Genomic DNA, 26075 nt, shown 5'->3' with positions numbered 1-26075 from the left:
TAGCTCATGCCTTAGATGTACAAAAAGGAATTAATGCTCAACTAAAGGGAGGCTTGATGGTGTTCAATCGGTGGATTGACCTCCTACAGGAGCAAAATGATGCCCTATGGCAAAATGCTCAACTTGGCTGTCAGTGAAAGTGTGCTGGACTTTGGGTCACTAGCATACAACATGAGAATTTTCCCTGTTCTGCAAATCTGTCTAAACAATTGTCTAGCTATATTTTAGGTGGTTGGACTGGAGAATTCGATACTACGATGGAGCAGCTGAGAGTGGCCATTGTCACAGTAAATTATACCAGAGTAGAAGCAGGACTAGCCACAGGATCATCATCATGGATTGCTGCAGCCATGAATCATCTGAAGGAATGGGCGGGCATGGAGCATTAGCAGGCCTTCTGGTGTTGGTCTCCTTGGTTTGCCTGTGGTATATATGCATGATTAGAGTCTCACAACATCGTAATGCAGCCATGATCACTCAGGCCTTTACAGCCATTGAAGCAGGACAGTCTCCCCAAGCATGGTTGGCTACCATAAAAAGCTAAAATGTTACGCTCAGGATGCGAGGCTAAGCACTGCACTCAGGGTCAGCCGCTTTCAACCCAGAGAAGAGCATGTCTGATTGCATGCGGTTTGATGCCCCAGGTCCCACCTCTGAGAAAAAGTTATCGGACAGGTCTGATGCTCTTTGGGTGGATGACACCTAAATGAACATCAGTACAAAGTCCCAATTTATTTCTAATATCAGAGATCAGACCTCTCCTCTTGCCTGATGTGTCTAAAACAAAAAGGGGGAACTGTAGAGAGTTGTGTAATGCCGCGACTTAAAGATGGAGCTGGTTTCTGCCTTCCACCTTCCTGATGGTGAGTGCTCTCTGTCACGAACAACTCCACATTTGGCTAAGGCTGAGGATCTGGCTTGCTTCCATGTATGTGGACCTATCTGCATTGCCCATGTGGCATGGTGGGGTTGGCTACCCACAGGCTATTTAAGCTGTGGGCTAGCTTTCCCCAGGGTCAGATGATTGTTCAAGGTTCCTGAATAAACTGCATTGAAAAAAAAATGCACATGAGATATAATGGGGAGATTTGTGCTTGAACTTGGCTAAACAGGAGCTTCTGGAACTGAGGATGATGGCCTGGAGGACACTCAGCAGGCTGGTGGTACAAATGGAGAGGCCCCTAAAAATTCTGTACAGGTAGACAATGAGTTTACGTATGGTGTCATCCCACCCCACCAAAGAATTAAAAATGTCCATGGCTATGAATGCTCTGAACAGTAGCATCAGTAGGTGGATTAGGGCCAGCAGAACAATGAGCACTTCAGTGGGTCTGGGCCTGTGTCCACGAATGAACTTGAGGATGTAGAAGAGAAGAAGGAATCTGTTGGCTGAGATCCCAATGCCAATTTCAGAGAAAAGGGTGTTCCTTATGTCAGAAGAGTGTGAAGTCATTCTGTGTGGAAACAAACAGTGGCTGAGGGGAAAAGTAAAAAAATGGTTCACCATGAGCAAAACCTCACACACCACTCCAGACCAGTCTTCTGGCCTCAGGAAAACATGTAGATGCTCATGAAAGCTTATTCCACTGAAGTCCTCCATTCAACCTCGTATCCCACAGACCATACTCCTGCTTTCACGTTCCTACCCTGAGCCATGGCTGGACCCTATGTCCCATTGTGGCTGCACCAGTGTGTGAGCTCCCTCAACATTAAAAACTGCAGCAATTATGTGCTTTCATGCTTTGCAGGTTTGGGTTTACAGGAGCAGGAGCAGCATCTTATTTGGTTCTCACGCACAACATCTTTATGGCTAGGCATATTATAGACAGTTTTACTATTTTGGGTGGAGTCTGAATGAGAAAGATTGTGTGAAAACAAAAAAAGCAGGCCTTCCGAATAAAAGCAGTACCATGGATTAGGTATGCACTTATTCTATTCAGGGCTATCTGTACACTATTGAAAATCCTAATTTCTTAGAAAATTTCTATAGCAAATATTGGGGATTGTAATCTATGATCCAGATGTTTCTGATTCTATTCATGATCTGCTGTTTCCTCCAAGTGTGTCCTTGAATACTCTGAGGCAGGGTTCCAGTCACCTCCTCTTGAACATGTGGACAGCAGCGTGCCTGGGTCAGGGAGACACTGGGTGAGGAAGAACAAGCTGTTTACACACCAAACATGGGAGAGTTCCAGCACATGAGGTCTGTGTGGATGTGTCAGCAGCTGGTTTTCTCATACAGTGCCTTATGTTTGTGCTCTGGGAGAGTTCAGACAGCTCATAAATGACTGCTTAGCGCTGTCCTTTCCTGAAACAGAGAAGATAAAACACAAATGAATCAGAAAACAGTAACATGTTTGCACAGAGTGCTTTCAGAGAACTCTGGTGGACAATTCAGTCTTTGATCGCTGCTCTGTCCCTGCATCTTGCATGGTTCTGATCTCAGTCCAGAACTGCTCCACGAGAAGGGCAGAGTGGGCAAATGTCAGCAGGAGCATATGCCGTGTCTTTCTCCTTCAGTGTGTGAAGTCAGGGAGTAAATAGAACTACAGTTCTAACAGACTTGGAGCTGTCCATATTACGGAATTAATTAAAGTAAAATGGTCCAACTCAGTCTTGAGAGGTAGACTCCATAGGAGTCAACGTTCCCTCTCTCCATAATGGAGCTGCGATACTTACCAGGTACCTGATATGCTGGTCTCTGTTTATATTAATAGGTGTGGTGTATATGCTGTTGAATTACTGCAGTTTCTTTGATTTAGACACAGACTACATAAACCACCATGACCAAAACCAAATTGGGATGGGAAACCTTTATTTCATCTTGCAGCTGATAATCCATTATGCACGGAAGATGAGGAAGAATTTGAGGCAGGAACCTGGGGCAAGAACTGAGGCATGTGTCACAGAAGGACACTGCTTACAAGCTTGTGTCTCATGGTTTTCTTAGTCTGTGTTCTTAACTATCCAGAACCACAAGCCCAGAGCCTGCACCCACAGTGATGTGGGCCTTCTCACATAGATCACCAATCAAGAAAATTCATCACACCCTTGCTCATAGGCCAATCTAGTGTGGTATTTTCTCAACTGAAGTTCGCTTCCAAATGACTCTAGCTTGTGTTGATTTAGCAAACAAAAGACTAAAACAGCTGCCAGGACTGGCTACCATGTCCTTCTCCATGGCCTCTAGAGACTGTTCCTCCCTCAGGCAGGGGTGGGGGTGTGGTAAATGAGCTGGTCATTGAGTTCATGTCAGAAATAGTTCCTGTTCCCCTTACTAGGGAAATCCACTTGGTTACTGAGCTACCATGGGCTACATATTAGGAGGGGTTCTAGGTTATAAGATACCTGATAAGCTAGGGCCAGATGGAAGGGGAGAAGGATCTCCCCTAGCAGTAGACTTGGAAAGGGGCAGAGAGGAGATGAGGGAGGGAGGGTAGAATTGGGAGGGAATAAAGAAAGGGGCTATGGTTGGGATACAAAGTAAATAACCTGTGGATAATATTACAAAAGTTAAAATTAAAAAGAAGAAATACAGTAGCAAGGGGCTTTGGCCAGTGAATTTAGGAAGCTCCATAGGAAAACCTCATTAAAAAAGAAAGAAAAAGGAAAAACAGCTGACACAGCTGACACTACTTAACACTGAACACATCGCAGTTACACTCTAACTTTGTCTCTCAATTTTGTTGTTCCCAAGATATTAAACTAATATCAACATTGCCATGTAAAAGTTTCTTTTTTATTTTTATTAATTACACTTTATTCACATTGTATCCCCCCTTAAGCTCCTCCCTCCGCTCCTCCCTCCTCCCCTTCCAATCCCATTCCCCCCCCCCCACCCTTCTTCACTAATGCCCCTCCCCAAGTCCACTGATAGGGGAGGTCCTCCTCTCCTTCCTTCTGATCTTAGTCTATCAGATCTCATCAGGAGTGGCTGCCTTGTCATCCTCTGTGGCCTGGTAAGGCTGCTCACCCCTCAGGGGGCGAGGTGATAAAAGAGCAGGCCAATCAGTTTATGTCAGAGGCAGTCCCTCTTCCCATTACTATTGAACCCACTTGGACACTAAACTGCCATGGGCTACCACTGTGCAGGAGTTCTAGGTAATCTCCATGCATGGTACTTGGTTGGAGTAAGAGTCTCTGGGAAGGCCCCTGTGTTCAAATTTGAACACAGTTTCATGTTTTTTAAACGTTCAATCTCTCAAGTCTCTTTCAACATTCAAAGCCTCTACAAAACATTGAATCTTTAAAACATCTAATTTCACTAACATTTTTAAAGTCTCGCTAAAAAAAATCTGCGGTCACTCTAGAACTCCAAACTCAGTGCAAGTCTCCAAAATCCCTTTAAGAGTTCAAAGTCAAGAGCCCTTCTGGGCTCCTGTAAAATAAAAATAAATAAATATTTTCTTATCTAAAAGGGAAGAGCCAGGGCACAGTCACAATCAAGTTCAACAAAGTCCAACAGCGTAACTCTCAGTGCCAGGCTTCTGGGACTCACCAGTGATCTTCTGGGCTCCTCCACACTGCTGGCAAAGCCTTCCGCACAGCTGTCTCCTAGGTTCAAACTGGCCTCGACCCACAGTAGCTGCTGATGGCATGTGATACTGACATCTCCAAATGGCTTGGCTCTGCACTGCAAAGGGGCCGAGCCTTCATCAATGGCCTCTTGGCTCTCTTCAGGGACTCTCTACAGTCGTATGGTGCCAAGTCACAGCTTCACTCCATGATCCCTCCCTGTTTCAGAACGAGTACCACCTGAGAAACCCTTTGTTTATTTGTTTGTTTGTTTTTTGAGACAAGGTTTTGTCTGTGTATCCTTGGCTGTCCTGAACTCCCTCCCTAGACCAGGCTCGCCTTGAACACCTGAGAGACTCCTGAGCTACCAAATCTGATTACCAGCATGAGATGCAGCCTCAACAGTATTTAGACCACAGTGTCTGTGTGCTAGAGCTGAGAAAATACTTCAGAGTGTTTTAATTGTTCCAGCAAGGCAAAGGTTTCATTTTAGTGTTCCGTTTTTTTAATTAAATTTTTATTTTTATATTAGTTGGAGTTTATTTACTTTGTATCCCAGATGTAGCCCCTCCCTCATTTCCTCTCTAACCCACCCTACCTCCCTCACCTCCTCCTTACTCCTCTCTAAGTCCACTGACAGGGGAGGTCCTCCTCCCCTTCCATCTGACCCTATCTTATCAGGTCTCTTTTGGATTGAAATTTCCTCTTCTGTGGATTAGCAAGCCTGCTCCTCCCTCAGGGGAAGAGAAAAGGTGAAAGAGCCAGCCATTTTGGTCGTGTCAGAGACAGTCCCTGTTCCCTTTACTGGGGTATTCACTTGGATAATGAGCTGCCATGGGCTACATCCAAGCAGGGGTTCCAGGTTATATCCACGCATGGTCTTTGGTTGGAGAAACAGTCTCAGAATAGGCCCCTGTGCCCAGGAGACTACCACAGAGGCCAGTGTATCAAAGCATATGTTGAGACTCATAACCAAACCTTGGGAAGAGTGCAAGGAATCATATAAAAGAAGGGGGAGTTAGTATGATGTGGAGAGGACATGAGCTCAACAAGGACCAAACATTTTATTGGTTCTTAACTCAAAATATGAGTGACCCTCATATAATCTTTAAGGGACTCTCAAACTTCCCTATGGAACTGCATAAGAGAAGACTCCATCATCTGCTCTGCTCTCAGCATTACATTCTAATATCACACCAAATAATCCACTAAAGTATCAGCACTCTATGTATTTTACAGCCCAAAGTTTCAAAACCTTTCCACAGTTCTCTAAAAACCCAAGTTCAGGTCTGTCGTAGTCATATCTCACAGCCTAGTACCACTTTCTGTCTTCTCAGAAAGTGGGGAGAGGAGGGATTATTTCACCACACAGCCTGTAGTTCCCCAGCCAGGGAAGCTAGGAGAGAACTCAAGACAGGGACCTGGAGGCAGGAACTGATGGAGAGGTCATGGAGTAGTGCTGCTCACCAGCTTGCTCCTTAGAGCTTGCTCAATCTACTTTTTGTAGCACCTGGGCCCACCAGGCAGGGATGGCACTGTTCACAGTGAGCATGGCCATCCATATGAAATCAACATCCATTAAGATTTGTTCCAGGTGCTTGCCCACAGGCTGGTCTGCTGAGGATGTTTCCTCAACTGCCATTGCCTCTTCTGAATTAATTCCACCTTGTTTCAAGCTGCCATAAAATTTTCCAGCACAGACACCATGCATGCAGCAGATGTAATTTTGTAAACAAATTCCTGTTACATAGGAAAATCTTATCACTGACAGTCAAATGTGTAGGATGAAATTGTTTTATACTTATTTAAACCATGTGACATTGTCACCACAACTGGCAAATCCTACCACGTGTGACAACCATGTGATATTGTCATGGAAAATACTAAGGACAGGCAAAGGGGATAAAATTTCACAAGTACAGGGTACCATGTCAGGAGTTAGACCCAAAGCAGATAGTTGGTGAAACATTGAATAAAGCAGATTTTCTAAAATAAATGTTCTGTAGCATCATTAGAAAACATTAATCCTTTATAGATTATGGACCATGCACTTCAGATAGCAGAAGAGTGTTGATTAAATGAGTGGTGCTTAATTATTCTTTATAAAGCTCATGGGTTTGTTTTCCAAATCCCAATCACAAGGCGCAGAACACAGTAGGTAGGGGGCAGATCCGTTTTCCAACGACCAGGTAAAATGGCAGTTGTCTCTACTTTGAACAACTCAGACATTGGAGTTTTGCTGTGATAGACCAGGAAAACAATGGAGAGACTGAGGGGGCTCCATTGTTTCCAAGCTCTATTTACAGCTTTTTAAAATTACAAACTACATTTACAAATGTCATCGGAAGCACACACTCTGAATGTCATTTTATGGTCTCTGCACTGAGTGGCAGGTGCATGTTCTATACTTATTTCATGGAAGGAAAACACACCTGTAGATTTTAACTAATAGTTTGCATTGCATGTGTATCAGCACTGGCTAACTAAGAAGTAAAAGAGTTCTAAAATGCTTTTTCTCATGTCGTTTCTGATTGCACTTTACACAATGTAACAAAATAGGCTGCTTCCTAGAGGCATGAAACTCTGTACATGGCACCAGGAAAACTCACCGCTCTGTGACATATATACCTTTAGAAAAGACTATATTGGAGAATAGGAAGAGAAGACATTTGGGCAGATTAGGAAAATAAAACATGCACAGGGCAAGAAATGACAGAGGGGAACATGAGAGCTCCTCAGATAGATTCTGTTGTGAAGGCTACAGCTGCTCTGGGAGTGGGGGGAGGAATTGAACTCCCTGTACTGCCTGAATTCAAGCGACGACTTTAGCCTGTGTCAGGACACAGTTACCCAAATCATGGACAACCACAATTCATAGCATCAGCACATAGAGGGGGTTGGTGGAGACACTGTCCCTGCTCAGTGAAAATGGCTGGAGGTTACTCAGTCAGGATGTCTACCTTTGGCACAATCCTAACTTTAAAACTAGGAAGACTCTGGGGAGAAATGGCTGGTACTCCAGGCAAGGCAAAATCATCACTGAGCATATGCCAGCACTGTTTCCAGAGATACCAGAAATAAATGAACTGTGGTATCGTTATAGACAAATGATGAAGAGCCTTTTGGCTAAGGAATCATGACTGTTTCTGAAAGCCTGGGTGAGAATTGTGTTTTTAAACTTTGAAGCCTTTGTACAGCATCTCTGAGCTCAGAGTGTCAGTGAGGATGTCTTACAAGGTTTCCAAATCAGCTTCCAGAAACAGCAAGAGTGGATGTCCCTGAGGGGCAGCATGGGACAGACTCCAGCCACAAACACTGGACCCTGCACAGTGCTGCAGCACAACCTGCTCCCCAGCATCCAAGGAGCCTCAGGAGAGACTTGGCTTTGCTGCTAAGAGCTGTGACTTCCCTCCCAGTGCATTCATTGCCTCAGTGATAGGAGAGGGGGGTCAGTTCCTGTCCATCTCTTCACATAGGTTCATGTAAAGATGAGCTTTGGGATAAGTCTGGAAATGAAATAAAGACAGCAGGACAGGGTGAGGGGGTTCAGTTCTCCAAAGTTTCCTTAAAGAAAATAAGTTTCAGGTTTTTCCTTTTTCTTTTCTTTTCTTTCTTTCTTTCTTTTTTTTTTTTTTTAGCAGATAACACAAACATTTTATTACTTTCTTTGTGAACCATGCTTCTTAGAAAGACCTCACCCCAGGACACTGTTATGCTATTTTATTTGATGTTTGACAGAACAGAAAACAAAACAAAACAAAAAAACCCTCCTATGTTGTCTATGATTATTATATGCACAGCAAAAGCTAGAATATGGGATTGAAAAAGTTTAATGTACTTAAATTCTAATTTTTTATTTTAAGGAAAATTAGCAAGGTAAAAGTGTCATACAATTTAAAATTTAAAGTTTCTACTTTTTTAATTTTTTTTATTTTATTAATTACACTTTATTCATTTTGTATCCTCCCACAAGCCCCTTCCTCCTCCCCTACCAATTCCACCTTCCATCCTCTTTCTGCATGCATGCCACTCCCCAAGTCCACTGATAGGGGAGGTCCTCCTCTCCTTTCTGATCTTAGTCTATCAGTTCACATCAAAAGTGGCTGCATTGTCCTCTACTGTGGCCTGGTAAGGCTGCTCCCCCCTCAGGGGGAGGTGATCAAAGAGCAGGCCAATCAGATTATGTCAGAGACAGTCCCTCTTCCCATTACTATGTAACCCACATGGACACTGAACTGTCATGGGCTACATCTGTGCAGGGGTTCTAGGTTATCTCCATGAATAGTCCTTGGTTGGAGTATGAGTCTCTGGGAAGTTCCCTGTGTTCAAATTTTCTTGTTCTGTTGCTCTCCTTGTGGAGACCCTGTCCTCTCCAGCTCTTACTATTTCCCACTTCTTACATAAAATTCCATTCACTAAAACCTGTGCATCTAAAGAAACTAAGCAAGAGAGAGGACCCTAACTAAAACGGTCAATCCCCATCCTGAAAGGCAAAGAGAACGGACATCAGTAGAAGAAGAAAACAGGAAACAACCTAGGAACCTTCTACAGAGGGCTTCTGAAAGCCAGAAGAAAAAAACAGGAAAAAAACTTGGAACCTACCACAAAGGGCCTCTGAAAGCCTCTGCCCTACAGGCTATCAAAGCAGATGCTGAGCCTGATGGTCAACTGTTGGGGAGAATCAGGTTTTTCTATCATAAAAAATTGCACAGAAGAAGGGGAGTTAGTCTGATGGGGAAAGGATAGGAGCTCCACAAGGACCAAATATATCTGGGCACAGGGTCTTTTCTGAGACTGACATTCAACCAAGGACAATGTATGGACATAACCTAGAACCTCCACTCAGATGTAGCCTGTGGTAGCTCAGTAACCAATTGGTTTCCCAAAGTGAGGGGAACAGGGACTATTTCTAACAGGAACTCGATGACTGGCTCTTTGGTCTCCCCACCCCCGAAGGGAGGAGCAGTCCTGTTAGGCCACAGAGGAGGGCTTTGCAGCCAGTCCTGAAGATACCTGATAAAACAGGATCAGATGAATGGGGAGGAGGTCCCCCCCATCAGTGGACTTGGAAAGGGGCACGGTGGAGATGAGGGAGGGAGGGAGGGAGGGACTGGGAGGGAATGAGGGATCGGGACACGGCTGGGATACAGAGTTAATAAAATGTAACTGATAAAAAAATAAAATAAAAAGAAAAAAAAAAGCAAAAAAAAATTGCACAGAGTATATGGGGAGAACATAGAGAAAAGACAAAACATGCAACCATTCCTGATCCTAGTGAGTCAGGGAAGGGAATCTGTCACTGTCACTGTGCATTAAGAGTTAGTGTCCTGGAAACCTCATCATCATAGCCATTTACTGACACCTCCTACCAGGCCAGCAGAGGCTAAGGGCCGACACCACTACTTTGTGATCTCTGAGATTGAGCTGAGAAGAATAGAGGCCATGAGCAAACACTAGAAGGCACATGGCAGTCCTGTGGGGCCTCCCTCTGTGGAAGGAGATTTTGAATCTGCAGCCTCTATTACTTACACAGACTTTGGAAGTTTTTATACCTAACAGCACAGAAGATGTTACATCAAAATAGTTCTGTGCACACCAAAGTTAATGATGAACAACTGAGAAAAATGAGGCATGAAACTGTGTATATGGCACCAGGAACTCTCACCGATCTCTGAAATAGGTCCCATTAGAAGAGGCTATATTTGAGAATAGGAAGGGAAGGCATTTGGACAGATTAGGAAAATAAAACATGCACAGAGCAAGAAATGACAAAGGGAAACCTGAGAGTTCCTCAGTTAAAGCCAGTTGTGAAGGCTACAGCTGCTCTGGGGTTTGGGGGAGGAATTGAACTCCCTGTACTGCAGGAATTCAAGAAGCCACGACTTTAGCCTGTGTCAGCCCACAGTTACCCAAATCCTGGACAACCCACAATCCATAGCATCAGCACATGGAGGGGGTTGGTAGAGACACTGTCCCTGCTCAGTGAAAATGGCTGGAGGTTACTCAGTCAGGATGTCTACATTTGGCACAATCCTAACTTTAAAACTAGGAAGACTCTAGGGAGAAATGGCCAATACTCCAGGGAAGGCAAAACCTTCACTGAACATATGACAATGCTGTTTCCAGAGATGCCAGGAATAAATGAACTGTGGTAACGTTATAGGCAAATCATGAAGAGCATTTGTGCTAAGGAATCACAGTTGTTTCTGAAAGGCTGGGTGAGAATTGTGATTTTGAACTTTGAAGCCGTTGTACATCATCTCTGAGATCAGAGTGTCAGTGAGGATGTCTTACAAGGTTTCCAAATCAGCCTCCAGAAAGAGCAAGAGTGGATGTCCCTGAGGGGCAACATGGCACAGACTCCAAACACTGGACCCCGCATAGTGCTGCAGCACATCCTGCTCCCCAGCACCCAAGGAGCCTCAGGAGAGACTTGGCTTTGCTGCTAAGAGCTGTGACCTCCCTCCCAGTGTGCTCATTGCCTCAGTGACAGGAGAGGGGGGTCAGTTCCTGTCCATCGCTTCACATAAGTTCATGTAAAGATGAGCTTTGGGATAAGTCTGGAAATGAAATAAAGAGAGCAGGACAGGGTGAGGGGGTTCATTTCTCCAAAGTTTCCTCAAAGAAAAAAGATTCAGGTTTTCCTATCATAAAAAAATTGCACAGAGTACATGGGGAGAACATAGAGAAAAGACAAAACATGCAACCAGCTCTTCCCAGGATTCCTGATCTCAGTGAGTCAGGGAAGGGAATCTGCCACTGTCACTGTGCATTAATAGTTAGTGTCCTGGAAACCTCATCATCATAGCCATTTACTGACACCTCTTACCAGGTCAGCAGAGGCTAAGGGCCGACACCACTAATTTGTGATTTCTGAATTTGAGCTGAGAAGAATAGAGGCCTTGAGCAAACACTAGAAGGCACATTGCAGTCCTGTGGTGCCTCCCTCTGTGGAATGAGATTTTGAATCTACAGCCTCTATTACTTACGCAGACTTTGGAAGTTTTTATACCTACCAGCACAGAAGATGTTACATCAAAACAGTTGTGTGCACACCAAAGTTACAGATGCACAACTGAGGAAAGTGAGCTCTCCAGACCTTTCACTTCCCTAATAATTTGCCCTAGGAATAGGTAAATCAGTAAAAGAAATGTAACTTAACAGCTTATCCAGGTATACAGTGGGAGTTACTTAGTTCACAGGAATGAACATGAAGTATATAGTAATATGAAAGTCTATAAATTAAGGAAATGAGTATGTAATGAAGAAAACATTCTCGTTGCCCATGCAGAACACAGTCCTTGTGCTGATGGACTGTCAGAGCTCAGCATCTCCTCTGTAGCTGCTGAAAACCCCTCTTAGGCCTCCTCCTCCCACAGCCTGCCTGGGTTCCTACCACCTTCTCAATTTGCTCTTGGGTGCAGAGCACTTACTTAGATGGACATGGCAGGGGAGGACTCTGTGCCTGAGGAGATTCTGCACAGCTTAGGTGAAGGGAGAATTTAAGGCCTCTCTGTGACATGTTATTTCTGAGTCTGTAGAGCAGACACGTTCCTGCTGGGGTCGTGGAGACCTGGCCTCCCAGTGGAGCATCTTCTCTGCCTGTTGATCTTACTCGCTGTGTCCTGATTACAGCCATCTGGGGAGGGCTGAGAACAAACTTTATCTGAGCTCCCTTGCCGCACCTGCGGGAGTGATCAGAAAGTTTGCACCAAATAGACAACAGTATCTTTTCTCACTTTATTCCTTAGGCTTAATTTTGAGCAATTTCTCCACTGTACTGCCTCTCTTCTGGGATGCAGAACTCTTGGTCCTCCAATGATTTACATGCCCATTTGAGGGTCCTCCTTCTACAGTGTGTGACAGACAGCCTCTCCCCAGGTCAGTCTTCCCATGGAGCACCTGTTTTGTTGATGTATTTTCCAGTCTATCCAAACTCCTAGTTGCAGGATTTTAGCTGTGAGTGAAATCTGAAGGTGAATTGTGAAAGCAATCAGATGCAATGCAGAGAGCTCAAGGCAGAGCTGGAGAGTCGGGGTGATCACAGGCAGATGGGAGCCAGCTGAGGCCTAGGTCAAGCTGAGCTCTGCTCCATTGGCATCCAGAATGATCAGGTTCATCCTCTCTGACATGGGCAGGAACAGGATCTGAATCTATATGCAATTTTGCTTCATCTCCAACAGAGCTAACACACAGCTATGAAAAGCATTATGAGTCCTGTGACAAAAGGGACCCAGTGACCTGTAGTTGAAGTCCTTAGTCACGCAAGCCTGGTGGTGCACTCCTGAAGTCTGAATAAAGGATGACTCCAGAGGTGGAGCCAGGAGGATTCAAGGCTAGCCTGGCTACAATGACATTCTCATTTGCAAAAGGGAAACAAGTATAATGTTTTCAGGTGTGTGAATTACATTAAAGACAATAGAAATAGAAGAGAAGGCTTTAAAATATAAACCTCCCGTCTTATGTCAACAATTGAATATAAATATAGATGGAAACAAGATTCTAGAGAAAAGTGGAAATTCAGAGATATTGAATGAATGTTCTTTTATTTTAGTCAGGGTCTCCCCATGTAGCCCTGGCTGGCCTGAAACTCATTATATACACCAGGCTTGCCTTGAACTCACAGAGCTCTGCTGACTTCTGCCCCTGCCCACAAACTAAGTGCTGGCACTAAAGGCATGTGCCCACACATTTGGACCTGTTCACGGGTTCACAAGTTTGTTTTAACAGTTTATTAATTTCTCCCCATTTTCTTCATCTTTATGTATCTGTAAATATTCTCTCCCTTTAAGTCATTCACAACATTCAATTTTGCGAGCATACAGCCTGTCATCAGCATTTCTGACCAACCCAGTATGTATAAAGGACATGTGATCTTTTCCTCCATCTGCCCTGCCTACATTACCTAGTACTTAAGTCATTTCTTTAAATGATCCTAAAGTCTAACTTATGAGATCTACACATGGACAGTGACATCACTGCTCATGGGTATGAGTGTGCTTTGATTTGTAACATCTCCCCAAATTGCTCTTTTCAGTTACTGAGTGACAAATGAAACTGTCATTAGTATAGGAAAGCCCACCTGGGTTAGACGCTTGCAATTGATTTCCCTTTATAAGTAATCAGGATAGAGCAAGCTCACAATTTTCTGGTATTAGTTGAGGTCAAGGCTATGCTATGTTCCATCACTTATTCTGCATTTAAACTTAGGAGGTTTTCTCTATCTCTCTCTCTGTGTCTCTGTCTGACTCTCTGTTTGCTGTCAGTCTGCTGTCTGTCTGTCTGTCTCTGGTGTGTGTGTGTGTGTATGTGTGTATTCATGATATCCAAAATAAAGAGGCCAGCACCCAATTGTAAATTTACTTTTAAAAATAATAACCCAGGCCAAGTATCCACATGTGGCCTCCTAGCACTGCCACAGGTTCCCCTTCAATGGAAATGTGTGAAGGAAAAATTGGGAAGATGGAGTACACAGTGAAATGAGGGAAGAGAAAGTGAAGTGGAGGGGTTTATACATTGTAGAAAAAGGTGGAAATGGAGAGTTAATGGCAGTGAGGGACAGACATCCATGAGGAGGCCCAGGTGAAGCCCTGCTGCAGCTGAGGTCTTTGTCTGTCTGTAGCTTAAGTTACAAACAAAGGCCAAGGGGATGTCAGGGTTAGGGGGGGCATTGAAGATCATGTGAAGGATATGCTGCGGAGGAAGACATAATGATTAGAAAGGCCTCCACTGCCACCTGAGGCCATGGGGACATGTGGACCCATGCTGCTGCCAGGAGCCAAGTATGGGTCCCTGGTCCTATGGCAGCCAGGGTCTGTTCAATGCCCCAGGCTCATGTTTCCACCAGAGGCCATGCAGGTGTCCCTGGTCTGGAATGCAACCTGAAGCACTGTTCTGAGCTGACTCCACCCCTCAAAGGCCACCACACTGGGAGAGCTGGTCCTGCCCCTGTTCTGCTGTGGGATGGCATGGGCGAGGAAGAGAGGCCCTCCCCACCCCTCACATTTTGTCCCTCACCAGCTGTAGCAGGTGGGAGACCTGGCCCCAAGGTCATGAGAGCAGGAGAATTGTCTCTGCTTCTCCCCATTTGCAGCACTCAGAAGTGTGGGCCCTGTACCTCACCTGGGCAGCACAACACGGCTGGCCCTGGTGGTGAAGGCATGGGTGATTTGGCCTCAATGGCATGAGACCAGGAGAGCTGACCTTGCTCCTTGCGTGCTGCAACACTGGGTGAGATATCCAGGGTCGTGATGGGCTCACCCTGGGGTGTGGGTGCAGGAGAGCTGGTGGCTCACCAACTCAGCTACCACCAGGCAGATCCAGAGCTTTGAGGTGGTCCACCCCAACACCTCCCCTTTTTTGACCTGCTGGAGAGGATGAAAGGGCCGGTCCTTTAGATCCAAAGCTGCCTGATCTTCAAAGACACAGGGCAATAAGAGGGCATCTGAGAGAAGTCCCCGTGTGGATACAGTCTTGATGGTGTAGCAGAAGCCAGAGGCTTCAATCCAGACCCATGACTCATTGCAGTGAACATAAGCAAGTAAAGAAAAGATGCCACACTATGGTTCCACAGCAAAACTTTTCATTTCATTTCATTTCATTTGGAGGAGAGGTTGCAAGGGTACAGGGTGGAAACCAAGGAACAGAGACATGAGTTGGAATGGGGCCCATGATGGAAACATCAGAAATAATTAAAGTTTTCGTTTAAGAAAGAAGTGACAATCCTGAAAGCTGAATGACCATAGTGACATATAAAGAGCATGTCTACGTAATAGGACATAAGTCTTATTAGTTCATAATCTCTTACAGAGTTGCTCTTTTGAAACATTAAGGGACATATGATTTTTCAATCACTGATGTAAAAATACAGGGCTGGGTATGTTTTATGTTTGGTTGATTTTTCCACATAACAAAAGAAAAAACCCACAATTTACACACCATCACTTGTTTTCAAGCTAGGTAATTTTCCACGTTTAATCTACATTTCTTTATGGCTCTGACTGAATTTAAAATATCTCATCCAGAAGGTAATAACTGGATGCCAGCACAAGGTGGGAAATCCTTCCAGGGTGGAGGAGTACCTTCCTAAGAGCACTGCTTAACTGAAGGACTTCTCTGCTTTCATGGGAAACCTGAGACTAAGAGTCAGGGCATTAGGAAATAACAGACAATACATTGCTTGAGGCAAATTTACCTTAAGGATTTTAAACTGTTGAGAAATGACAGCTTGATACTTTTAGAATACTTTTGTTTTTAATTGCAGCGGCAATGCTTTTGCAGCATGTTTAAACTAACTGTACACATTTCCATAATGAGAAAATGGACTGAAGATACACAGTTCCCCTCTGAATATTGTGGACATACATTGGTGAGAACAGTCACATTACTGGCCAGCCAGAGCGAATGCCTCTAAAGACCCCACCAGCAAAACTTCCACAATGCGTATGCTATTGAAACTCTAGAATAACATTCTGATTTTGTTCCTGTTGGTTACTCTGAGTCCTGTCATCTATAAATTGATTCATACAATGTCTGCTCCTCTGTGACTGAACTTTCACTTTGCTAAGTAGCTTTGGGGCTCATGGGCATTGATTCATGTGCAGGTGTCTCCTCCTTTCTGAATGCTAAATAACAGTTCACTCATGCACAGGCTACAGTTGTGTTCCTGTGTTCAGAGTGTTCTAGATCTTAGGTTGTTGGAATGCTGAAAAATTGTCAGGAGCATTGTCGAGTACATGACTGTTTTTTTTTTTAATGTCATTTTTTTAACTTTTATTAATTACACTTTATTCACTTTGTATCCTCTCATAAATCTCTCCCTCTTCCCCTCCTAATCCCAACTTCTCTCCCCCTTCTTCACGCATGCACCACCCCAAGTCCACTGATAGGGGAGGTCCCCCTTTCCTTCCTTCTGATCCTAGTTTATCAGATCTCATTAGGAGTGGCTGCATTGTCATCTTCTGTGGCCTGGTAACACTGCTCCCCCCTCAGAGGAAGGTGATTAAAGAGCAGGCCAATCAGTTTATGTCAGAGACAGTCCCTCTTCCCATTACTATGGAACCCAGTTGGATACTGAACTGCCATGGGCTACATCTGTGCAGGGTTTCTAGGTTATCTCCGTGCATGGTACTTGGTTGGAGTATGAGTCTCTAGAAATTCCCCTGTATACAAATTTTCTGGTTCTGTTGCTTTCCTTGTGGAGTTCCTGTCCTCTCCTGATCTTACTATTTCCCACTTCTTTCATAAGATTCCATGATCTTTGCCTAACAGCCAAAATTCTCAGCATCTGCTTTGATAGTGTGTAAAGAATTGTGTTGGTAATTTGACGGGAATTGCATTGAATCTGTAGATTGTTTTTGGTAAGATGGCCATTTTTACTATGTTAATCCTGCCAAGCCATGAGTATGGGAGATCTTTCCATCTTCTGATATCTTCTAATTTTTTCTTCAGAGACTGGAAATTTTTTTTATCATACCTGTCCTTGACTGGCTTGGTTAGGTACAAATTCCCTTATGTCATTTGTGGCTATTGTGAAGGTGCTGTTTCCCTAATATATTTTTCAGCCCTTTGTGTTTTGTATACAGGAGGGCTACTGATCTTTTTTTTTTTTTTTTTTTTTTTTTTTTTTAGTTAATTTTGTATCCGGCCACTTTGCTGAAGGTGTTTATCAACTGTAGGAGTTCCATGGTAGAGTTTTTGAGGTCAATCAGGTATACTATCATATCATCTGCAAATAGTGATAATTTGACTTCTTCCTTTCCAATTTGTATCCCCTTGATCTCCTTCAACTGTCTTATTGCTCTAGCAAGGACTTCCAGAACTATGTTGAAGAGATATGGAGAGAGTGGGCAGCCTTGCCTTGTCCCTGATTTCAGTGGGATTGCTATAAGTTTCTCTCTGTTTAGTTTGATGTTGGCTATAGGCTGGCTGTATATTGCCTTTACTATGTTTAGGTATGTGCCTTGCATCCCTGATCTCTCCAATATTTTAAACATGAATGGATGTTGGATTTTGTCAAATGCTTTTTCAGCATCTAAGGAGATTAGCATGTGATCTTTTTCTTTCAGTTTGTTAATATGATGGATCACATTGATGGATTTCCATATATTGAACCACCCTTGCATACCTGGGATGTAGCCTACTTGGTAATAGTGGATGATATCTTTGATGTGTTCTTGTATTAGGTTTGCAAGTATTTTGTTGTGTATTTTTGCATCAATGTTCATAAGGGAGATTGGCCTGAAGTTCACTTTTTTTTTTTGTTGGGTCTTTGTGAGGTTTAGGTACCAAGGTGACTGTGGCTTCATAGAATGAGTTTTGTAATGTTCCTTCTGTTTCCATTTTGTGGAATAGTTTTAAGAGAACTGGAAGTAACTCTTCTTTGAAGGTCTGGTAGAATTCTATGCTGAAACCATCTGGTCCTGGTCTTTTTGTGGATGGGACACTTTCAATGACTGCTTCTATTTCCTTAGGAGATATAGGACTATTTAATTGATTTACCTGGTCTTGATTCAGCTTTCTAAGTGGAATCAATCAAGAAAATTGACCATTGCATTTTGATTTTCAAATTTTGTGCCATGCGGACTTTTAAAATTAGACCTAATTATTGTTTGGATTTCCTCGGTGTCTGTAGTTATGTCCTCCTTTTCATTTCTGATTTTATTGATTTGGATGGTGTCTCTCTGCCTTTTAGGTAGCTTGGGTAAGAGTTGGTCTATCTTGTTGATTTTCTCAAAGAACTAGCTCTTGGTTTCATTGATTCTTTGAATTGTTTTATTTGTTTTTAATTGATTGATTTCAGCCCTGAGTTTATTTTCAGCCGTCTACTCATTTTTCGTGTGTCTGCTTCTTCTTTTTCTTTTTCTTTTTCTTCTTTTCCAATAAGCAGGCATGCTGCAAGCCCTCAGTTCCCTGGAGTATATCAATAGCACAGCTGAGTAACTATCTGTGAATAGTTTACTATTTACATTTGGCTATGATATTTTGAGCACAGATAAAGCACTTTGTTTATGGTCTCTATTCCTTTGACACCCCTAAGCTTCATCTTTCATAAGTAACTCATCAAGTTTGTGCAGTGTGTCTGACTGGCATGGCAGACATTCGAGGTGTTCTTCATATTCTCACTAGCACTCCATGGCACAGGGAGGCCATGACCTGATCCCACATCCTGATACCCCTAGACTAGACAGTGGCTGCTCCTACCTTTGACTATTTTAAATTTGGCCATAGGAGCACGATTATGCAAATGACATTATGGTTCTCTGCATATCATTTTAGCTCTGTGTATTTGTGTGTGTGTTCTGCATTCTGTGATAATTTATTCTCAAAACGATGTTTCCTTGTGTATTTTTTCAAATATAAACAATCGAGGCATTCATTTATTGAAAATGTCATAGTTGCCACATATTTAAAGTAATGGTTGTGCCAGAGAGTTGGCTCAGCACATAAGTGAACTGTTTTCTAGAAGACTCAAGTTCAATTACCAACACTCACACTTGGCTGGCCCACAACTGCCTATAAGTCTAGCTCTAACAGTAATTGACACATCTGGGCTCCAAGAGCATCTGCACTCAAGTGCACACACACACACACACACACACACACACACAGTTAAAACTTAAATCATTGTTCAAAAAATTAGAAATAAACTATGCATGGTGACACACACCTTTGTTCCCAGCACTCAGGGAGGCAGAGGCAGGTGGATCTCTGTGAGTTTGAGGTCAGCCTGATCTACAAAGAAAGCCCAGAAGAGCCAGGGCCACACAGAGAAACCCTGCCTCAAAATCCTCAATAAATAAATAAATAATAAAAAGTAATGTGCTAATGCAGGTCAGATGAAAGACATCTCACAGATCTCTGTGGAAAACAAATTGAGAAAGATAAACCTCATGTGATATCTGAGTAGAAATGCTTTTTAATCTTCTTTTACATACTTGCCATCCACAAACAGAGTAAACAGATGTAATGGGAAAAGGATGTTTTCACATATCAGTTTAAACCTTGGAATGTTCCTATTATGTCATGATCATAGCTCTGATGACAACATATTGGATTGCATTAAGGGATCATACCCATTCCTGAATAATCACATATTTACTTTCCTGTCCCACACTGACCTAAAAATTTTAATTATATGCTTTTCAGTGCAAATAAACACAAGAGGACTGACTGTGGCATAGCTATGGGACACAAGAATATGAATAAAGTAGAATAGTAAGCCATCTTTGAACTTCATTCTTGTTTGCAAGATAACAGTCTCCAAAATGCAGAGAAACACAAAGAAGCTCATGAGCAGCAGGATGGTCCAGGTGGCCCTTTGCTCTGGAGATGCTTTTGGAGAAAGGCTGGTGCTGTGAAGATGCCAGGCCTGCTTCATGTGCCTGCACAAGAGAGCCACCATGTACCCACTGGAGAGGGCCATGAGACTGATAAGAAAGGCTTCCCTGAAGACAAACAGTGTGGAAAATGTGCTTTGTCTCGAGTAACTCAGGGGTAGAAGTGAGCAAGACTGAGTAACATACATAAAATTATCTGAGGTCGAATTGGAGACGGCGCTATTTGATACCAAGAGGTAACTGCTAAAAGACATGTAGAGAACGCAAAGAAAAAGGGCACACGAGATGTGATGGGGAGATTTATGTTTAAACTTGTTTAAACAGCAGCTTCTAGGGCTGAGGATGATGGTCCAGAGGACATTCAGCAGACAGGCAGCACAAAGGGAGAGGCCCCTCAAGAACCTGTGTAGATAGAAAAGGGATTTGCATGTGGTGGGGTCCCACCTCCCCTGAGACATAAACATGTCTGCAGCTATGAGTCCCATAGTTAACAGCATCAGTAGTTGGGTCAGGGACAAGAAACCAATGACGAAATAAATAGGCTTAGGCCTGTGTGCACCAATGAGCATGCAGAGATGGAAGAGAAAAAGGATGCTGTTGGCTGAGATCCCAACACTCATTTCAGAGAACAAGGTGATTTTAATATTTGTGTTAGTGTGGAGTATGCTGGCCTTATTCATTGTGTGTGTATTTGCAAATATCAAAAGTCTGAGGAGAAAAGAGAAAACTCTTCATTATAAATACTGGTAATGAAGCATTAACCACCAACCCTGAGCTGGCAACAAGATGTCAATTCATCCCAATTATAACTTGTCTAATTGGAACTCAGCTCCAGCTCACACCCCCTTGAGACCATCCCCATAGTCCCCACTGTCCCCACTGTCCTGATGCTTCTCAAGCAAAACTGAACTCTTCGAACCATAGTGGGGCTGTCTCAGAATACAAACTTTCTGGTACATTAAACATTTCCAGAAGTTATAAAAAAATTTCCTCTCCTGGTCCACATGTTTGGTTTATTAAGGGGTAATAGCTGCATCTCACTTGATTGTCAGACACACGTGCACAGGATCGTTTATCTCAGTGCCCTCTTCCCTGCTGGCCAAGTATTCATTCACCTTCTTTTTCATTCATTCATTATTCATTCATTTTCTTTGTCTCTTTCTCTTCTTTTCTCTCCCCTTTGTCCCCCTTACCTCTGCCTCCTTCTCTTCCTCTTATTCTCTCTCTCTCTCTCTCTCTCTCTCTCTCTCTCTCTCTCTCTCTCAGGTTTTCAAGTCAGGGTTTCTCTATATAGTCCTGGCTGTCCTGGAACTCACTCTGTAAACAAAGATGTCCTAGTACTCGGAGATCCACCTGCCTTTGCCTCCTGAGTGCTGGGATTCAAAGCATGCACCACCGCTTCCCAGCCAAATGTTCTTAATAAATCTCCAGAACAAATAATTACCAGTTTGGACTCTGAGTTGAATCCTAATGACTCTCTGCCATTTCTTCGAAGTGTGACCATAAGCACTCAGAAGATGAGCTCCAGTCAGCAACTCTGGAGCATATGTACAGTCAAGAAGCCCCTAGGTGTGAGGATTCTACCTACACACCAAGCATGGAACTGTCCGACACAGAGTGATCTCTATACATGTCAGCTGCTGGTTTTCTCATGCAGTGGCCTGGGAGACAGAATGCAGCTCTGTGAATGACTGATCATCTCCTTCCCTGCATGAAACAGAAAAGACAAAAATGACCAAAAGGCTAGAATGATGGAGCCAAGTTCCCTTTCAAGAGAGTTTGAAATCCTGGTGTTTCTCTGAACTCTTCTAAGTGACTCTGCCTCCAACCTATGAATTTAATCTCCAGCCATGAGATCCAGTATGGTCTGAGTTCAGGGTGAGCATACTCCTTTTTTTCCCCCTCTTTTGACAGGTAAAATCAGGGTAGTAAACAAAACTACAATTACAATAGACTTAGGGCCATCTCATTCTAAGGTCATAAGTAAATGAAAAGTGTCCACCCAGTCTTGAGGGATAGGCTCCACAGGAGTCTTAAGTCTCCATTGCCTTCAAGGTGTAGGGGACTTTGTCAGACCTCTGGGATGTAGGAAATTCAGTGGGCATTTTATGTAGAGCTCATCATTTCCTTTAATGACGATTAAATACACTCAAAGTATATAATATTGTAAAAAGTTTCCCAGATAAACATTAACAAATTATCAACTGACAATCAAGGGTGTGAGATGAAATAACTTTATAGCTTTTCAGATCATATTGCACTATAATACAGTATACTGACAAGAAGCAAAAATGTTTTCAATGATCTAAGTATTTGTTCTTATATCCACAGATGAGTGTAACCCTCACCTCTCAACAAGAAAACTTCTCTTTGCAGCAGACTGAGATCAGTACAGAAAACCACAGCTGATCAAGATGTAGAGTTGTGGATCCCAGTCTCGGTGGACCCATCTACCAAAGACCTCCTGCAAGCAAGGCTCAGAGAACATTGCTTCTGAAGATGGCATGGAGAGATTGAAAGCAGGGGATTAGGGAATTCACTGTGAGATTGTGTCTCCCGGTAGAGTTAAGGAGCTACAGCAATAACCTTACGCACATGACTGCCTGAACAGGAGCTAAACAAAGACAACAACACTTAGACATGCCAAGGTACAGGAAAACCACTGCTCAGCCCTTCTCAAAGAACTACAGGAGACTGAGGAATGCTAAGAGCAGGAGCAACAGTCCTCTCCAGGGAAGAGCACACAAACTGGTAGTCCAAAACCAAATTATCAGGCCTGAAAACAGGCAAACACGTCACATTATACAGACTGAGCAGGTCGCAGTTATGCATCTGAGACTATATATGTGTGTAATGAAAATTAGAGGAAAAACAGCCATGAGGATGGAGGACAGCATGGGAAGGATATTTGGATGGGTTTTGAGGGCGGAATGGGAAAGGCCATATTACGTCATTATATTATAAGCTTAAAAATTCAAAGAAGTATTTATAAAATGAGGGAATAGGGAAAATTTTAAAATTCATAAACACTTGAAAAGAATGAATAATTCAGAGCTGAAAATAAATACTTGATAAAAACAATTAATAATTTGAGTTTCCTCACATAAAAATTCTATAATAGCAACACAAAAAGCTAGTTCTTCAAAAGATTAGTGGCCACCAGGCCCAGAGAGTCATGATTAAGCTCTTCAGATTTTAATTTCTGTGAACCTGTGGAGTTCCTCATAATGCAAGTGCTCTTCCTTGACCTCAGTCTCAATGAAGAGAAGACACAGGTGATGGAGAAGGAAGGACCAGGAAAGTAAAGGAAGAGGAGGGGGGAAATTCAGTTCCATCTTCAGGTGACATAGAATAACAGTTTAAGGCACACAGCCAATATGTTTGAGTCTGTGCTGTGATGACCCCAGAAAAATAAACAGTAATGAAGCCTTCAGGACAAAGAGCAGCTGTGCACACTGGCGCTCAACCTGAATGTCAGCTTGTGACCTGTGTGCACCCATAATGGTAGCCATGGGTTTGGTAAACACATTTCATGGAGTATACATTGGTAAAGTATACATTGGTAAAGTTTTAAGAGTTTAAGAAACTTGAAATATATGCATTCACTAGCAGATACTAACGAAATAATCCTAATACATGTTTCTCTCCTATCATTTTTATAACGCAGATCTTTTTGTTCAAGTGAATACAAAAACACCTAAATACATACACACATACATGAGAGAGAGGGGAGAAGAGAAAGAGGAAGAGCGAAAAGTAGAGGGAGAAGAGAGGGTGAGGAATTGATTTTTACAAAGACATGATATTGACAACGCAGGGAGAGGGTTGTCAACCTCTGTAGATGAATGGAGGATGGATGGAGGCTGTGCTATATTTAGGATTACTTCAGTAACTACAGCCCTACAAAATGTAAACCACTTAGGGAAGCCAGGACATCTCAGGAGCCAGGAATCTTCAGCCATATTCATGGCATCATGGCTTCAGGAGATCAATGCTTTGAAGTCACTGCAGAACCATGTTAGTGTGGAGGAGAAAGTTCACAGTTGCTTCCTCTCTGCAGAAAACCTGAGGAGAGTGAAACCATGTCATGAACTGTGAGCACCAGCTTGTCTGGAGTGAGACAAACAACAGCCTTGAGCCACCTGCCAGCTCCTGTCTTTGTAGCCCCCTCAACTGTGCCTATGTGAAGGTCTGTAGGAAATTCTGGGCTAATGCATCATTCGTATACAAAGCATTGCGGTGACTAAAAACCCTTCGTAGAAATACTCCTGTCTTCCCAGATGGTAGTGCTCACATGAATGCCTACTATTATATCACAGGAGATCAGAGAACATGACAGCCACTTCCTGCCATCAGAAAAATTATGTAAGAGAAAGCCTTTTGCACAACAGTTCAGGCTGCCACAGCCACCTGTGTCCTTGGGATTCAATTGCACTGTGCCATAAATTACCTTTTATAGCCTGGTCTATCAGGTTTCCTGCAGAGAGAATTGGTGTTCTCTACACAGAAAAAAAGACCAGGATTTGTGAAATAGGTTCCCTGTGAAGAGGCCATATTGAGGACAAGGAAGGAAAGCCTTAGAGGGTAGAACAGGAGAACAAAATACACCTGGAACGAGAAATATCCACAAGAATCCTGAACATTCCCTGTTAAAGCAACTATGAAGGCTTCAGCTGCTCAGGGCTACAAAGTTAGAGCCCACTGTTCTGCATGGAGTAGACACTGTATCATCCCTCAGTTACCAGAATCATGGACAGCCTGAGATCCATGACATCACAAAGAGGCCTCAAACAAGTTACCAGTGTTCAGCACAGCAATAGCCTGAGCTTGTGACCTGGAGGGAAATAGAGAGTGGAAAGGGGAAAGAAACCTTCTCTGCAGAGGCCATTGCATGCTGGGTGCTTGTGGCCCTGTGGGTGCACTGCAGCCAGGGAGGAGAAAGGCAGGAAGTGATCTCTGTGTGGACATTACATTAAGCTGTGGGTTTAAGCTTTCCTGGATAACATGAGGAGAGCTGCAGGAAAGAATAAATCAGGAAATTGATTGTATGACTGAATTGCTAACAAAGAAAGTTATTTACTTTAGAACAACATGAGTGCAAACCAAAATGTATTGGTATTTTGGAAACATGAAAAATTGATGATTTTTAGGATTTACAGAAAATTAATATCCTAAGGAAAAACCATGCTGATTACCAGTGCAGAACACAGTCTCCTGTGCTGAGAGGCTGTCAGAGTTCAGCATCTCCACAGATGCTGAAAACCTTCTGTAGCCCAGTTCTCCTCCTCCCATTGTGTGCCCAAGACCTAACCACCTTCTGATTCTGCACTTGGGTGCAGAGCACTTACCCAGATGGATGTGGCAGGGGAGGACTCTGCTCCTGAGGAGTTCCTGCACAGCTAAGGTGAAGGTGTCTTTAATACATATCAGAAGTTTGTTATTTCTGTGTCTGTAGAAGGTGACAAGTTCCCGCTGGGGAGCATGAAGACCTGGCGTCCCAGTGGGGTGTCCTGTCTGCCTGTTGATCTTACTCCCTGTGCCCAGATAAGAGCCATCTGGAGAGGGCTGAACACGGACTTTATCTGAGTTATCTTGCAATACCTGCAGGAGGGATCAGAAAGTTTGCACCACACAGGCAACTCTAGCTTCGCTCACTTTGAACCTCTGATCTAATCAGTCCCAAACCATTTCATAATTTTCGCTGTGTCTGCTCTGAGGTGAGAAACTGCTGGTCCTCCCATGACTTCCCATGGCTCTGAGGTTCTCCCTAAAGTGTTAACAGGCAGCCTTTCCCTGGGTCAGTACTCACACAGAGAATATGGTTTCCATGTAATATTGGTTTTGTGTGCCTCAATTTTCAGATGCTCAGCTTCAGGATTTGAACTGTCTGGCATTTACAAGCAAATGTAAAGAGAAATAATATGGAAATGTCGAGGGACAGACACACAGCTTGGCCTTTGGTGAGGCAGCAACGGGTAGATGAAAGTGGCTGAGGTTTGGGTTAACTTAAAATCCTACTATTTTTTCCTGTCCACTCTCTGATTTCCTTTCCAATTTGTATCCCCTTGATCTCCTTCAACTGTCTTATTGCTCTAGCAAGGACTTCCAGCACTATGTTGGAGAGATATGGAGAGAGTGGGCAGCCGTGTCTTGTCCCTGGTTCCTGTGGGATTGTTTAAGTTTCTCTCCATTCAGTTTGATGTTGGCTATAGGCTTCCTGTA

General features: G+C 43.4%; 1 protein-coding gene across 2 annotated transcripts; it reads right to left on the bottom strand.

Moving 5' to 3' along the window:
* Positions 1-19575: 19575 nt before the first annotated feature.
* LOC132654228 (vomeronasal type-1 receptor 44-like) lies at positions 19576-25424 on the bottom strand. 2 transcript variants are annotated; one of them, XM_060383735.1, is made up of 3 exons: positions 25202-25424; positions 22202-23918; positions 19576-21560 (listed from the first exon to the last, which is right to left on the bottom strand). In XM_060383735.1, exon 3 carries the CDS (start codon positions 20531-20533, stop codon positions 19604-19606), a length of 930 nt encoding a protein of 309 aa, XP_060239718.1. In that variant the 5' UTR covers positions 20534-21560; positions 22202-23918; positions 25202-25424; the 3' UTR covers positions 19576-19603. The 2 variants fall into 2 exon arrangements, with proteins under 2 accessions (XP_060239718.1, XP_060239719.1); XM_060383736.1 differs by lacking the exon at positions 22202-23918.
* Between the last annotated feature and the right edge of the window lie 651 nt (positions 25425-26075).

This window comes from Meriones unguiculatus, chromosome 5, assembly GCF_030254825.1.
Source record: "Meriones unguiculatus strain TT.TT164.6M chromosome 5, Bangor_MerUng_6.1, whole genome shotgun sequence".
Lineage (NCBI taxonomy): Eukaryota > Metazoa > Chordata > Mammalia > Rodentia > Muridae > Meriones > Meriones unguiculatus.
This window is presented reverse-complemented; position numbering and strand designations above follow the sequence as displayed.

Excerpts from the sequence above, each read along its gene's own strand:
- LOC132654228 (XM_060383735.1), bottom strand. The coding sequence starts at position 20,533 with ATGAATAAGGCCAGCATACTCCACACTAACACAAATATTAAAATCACC.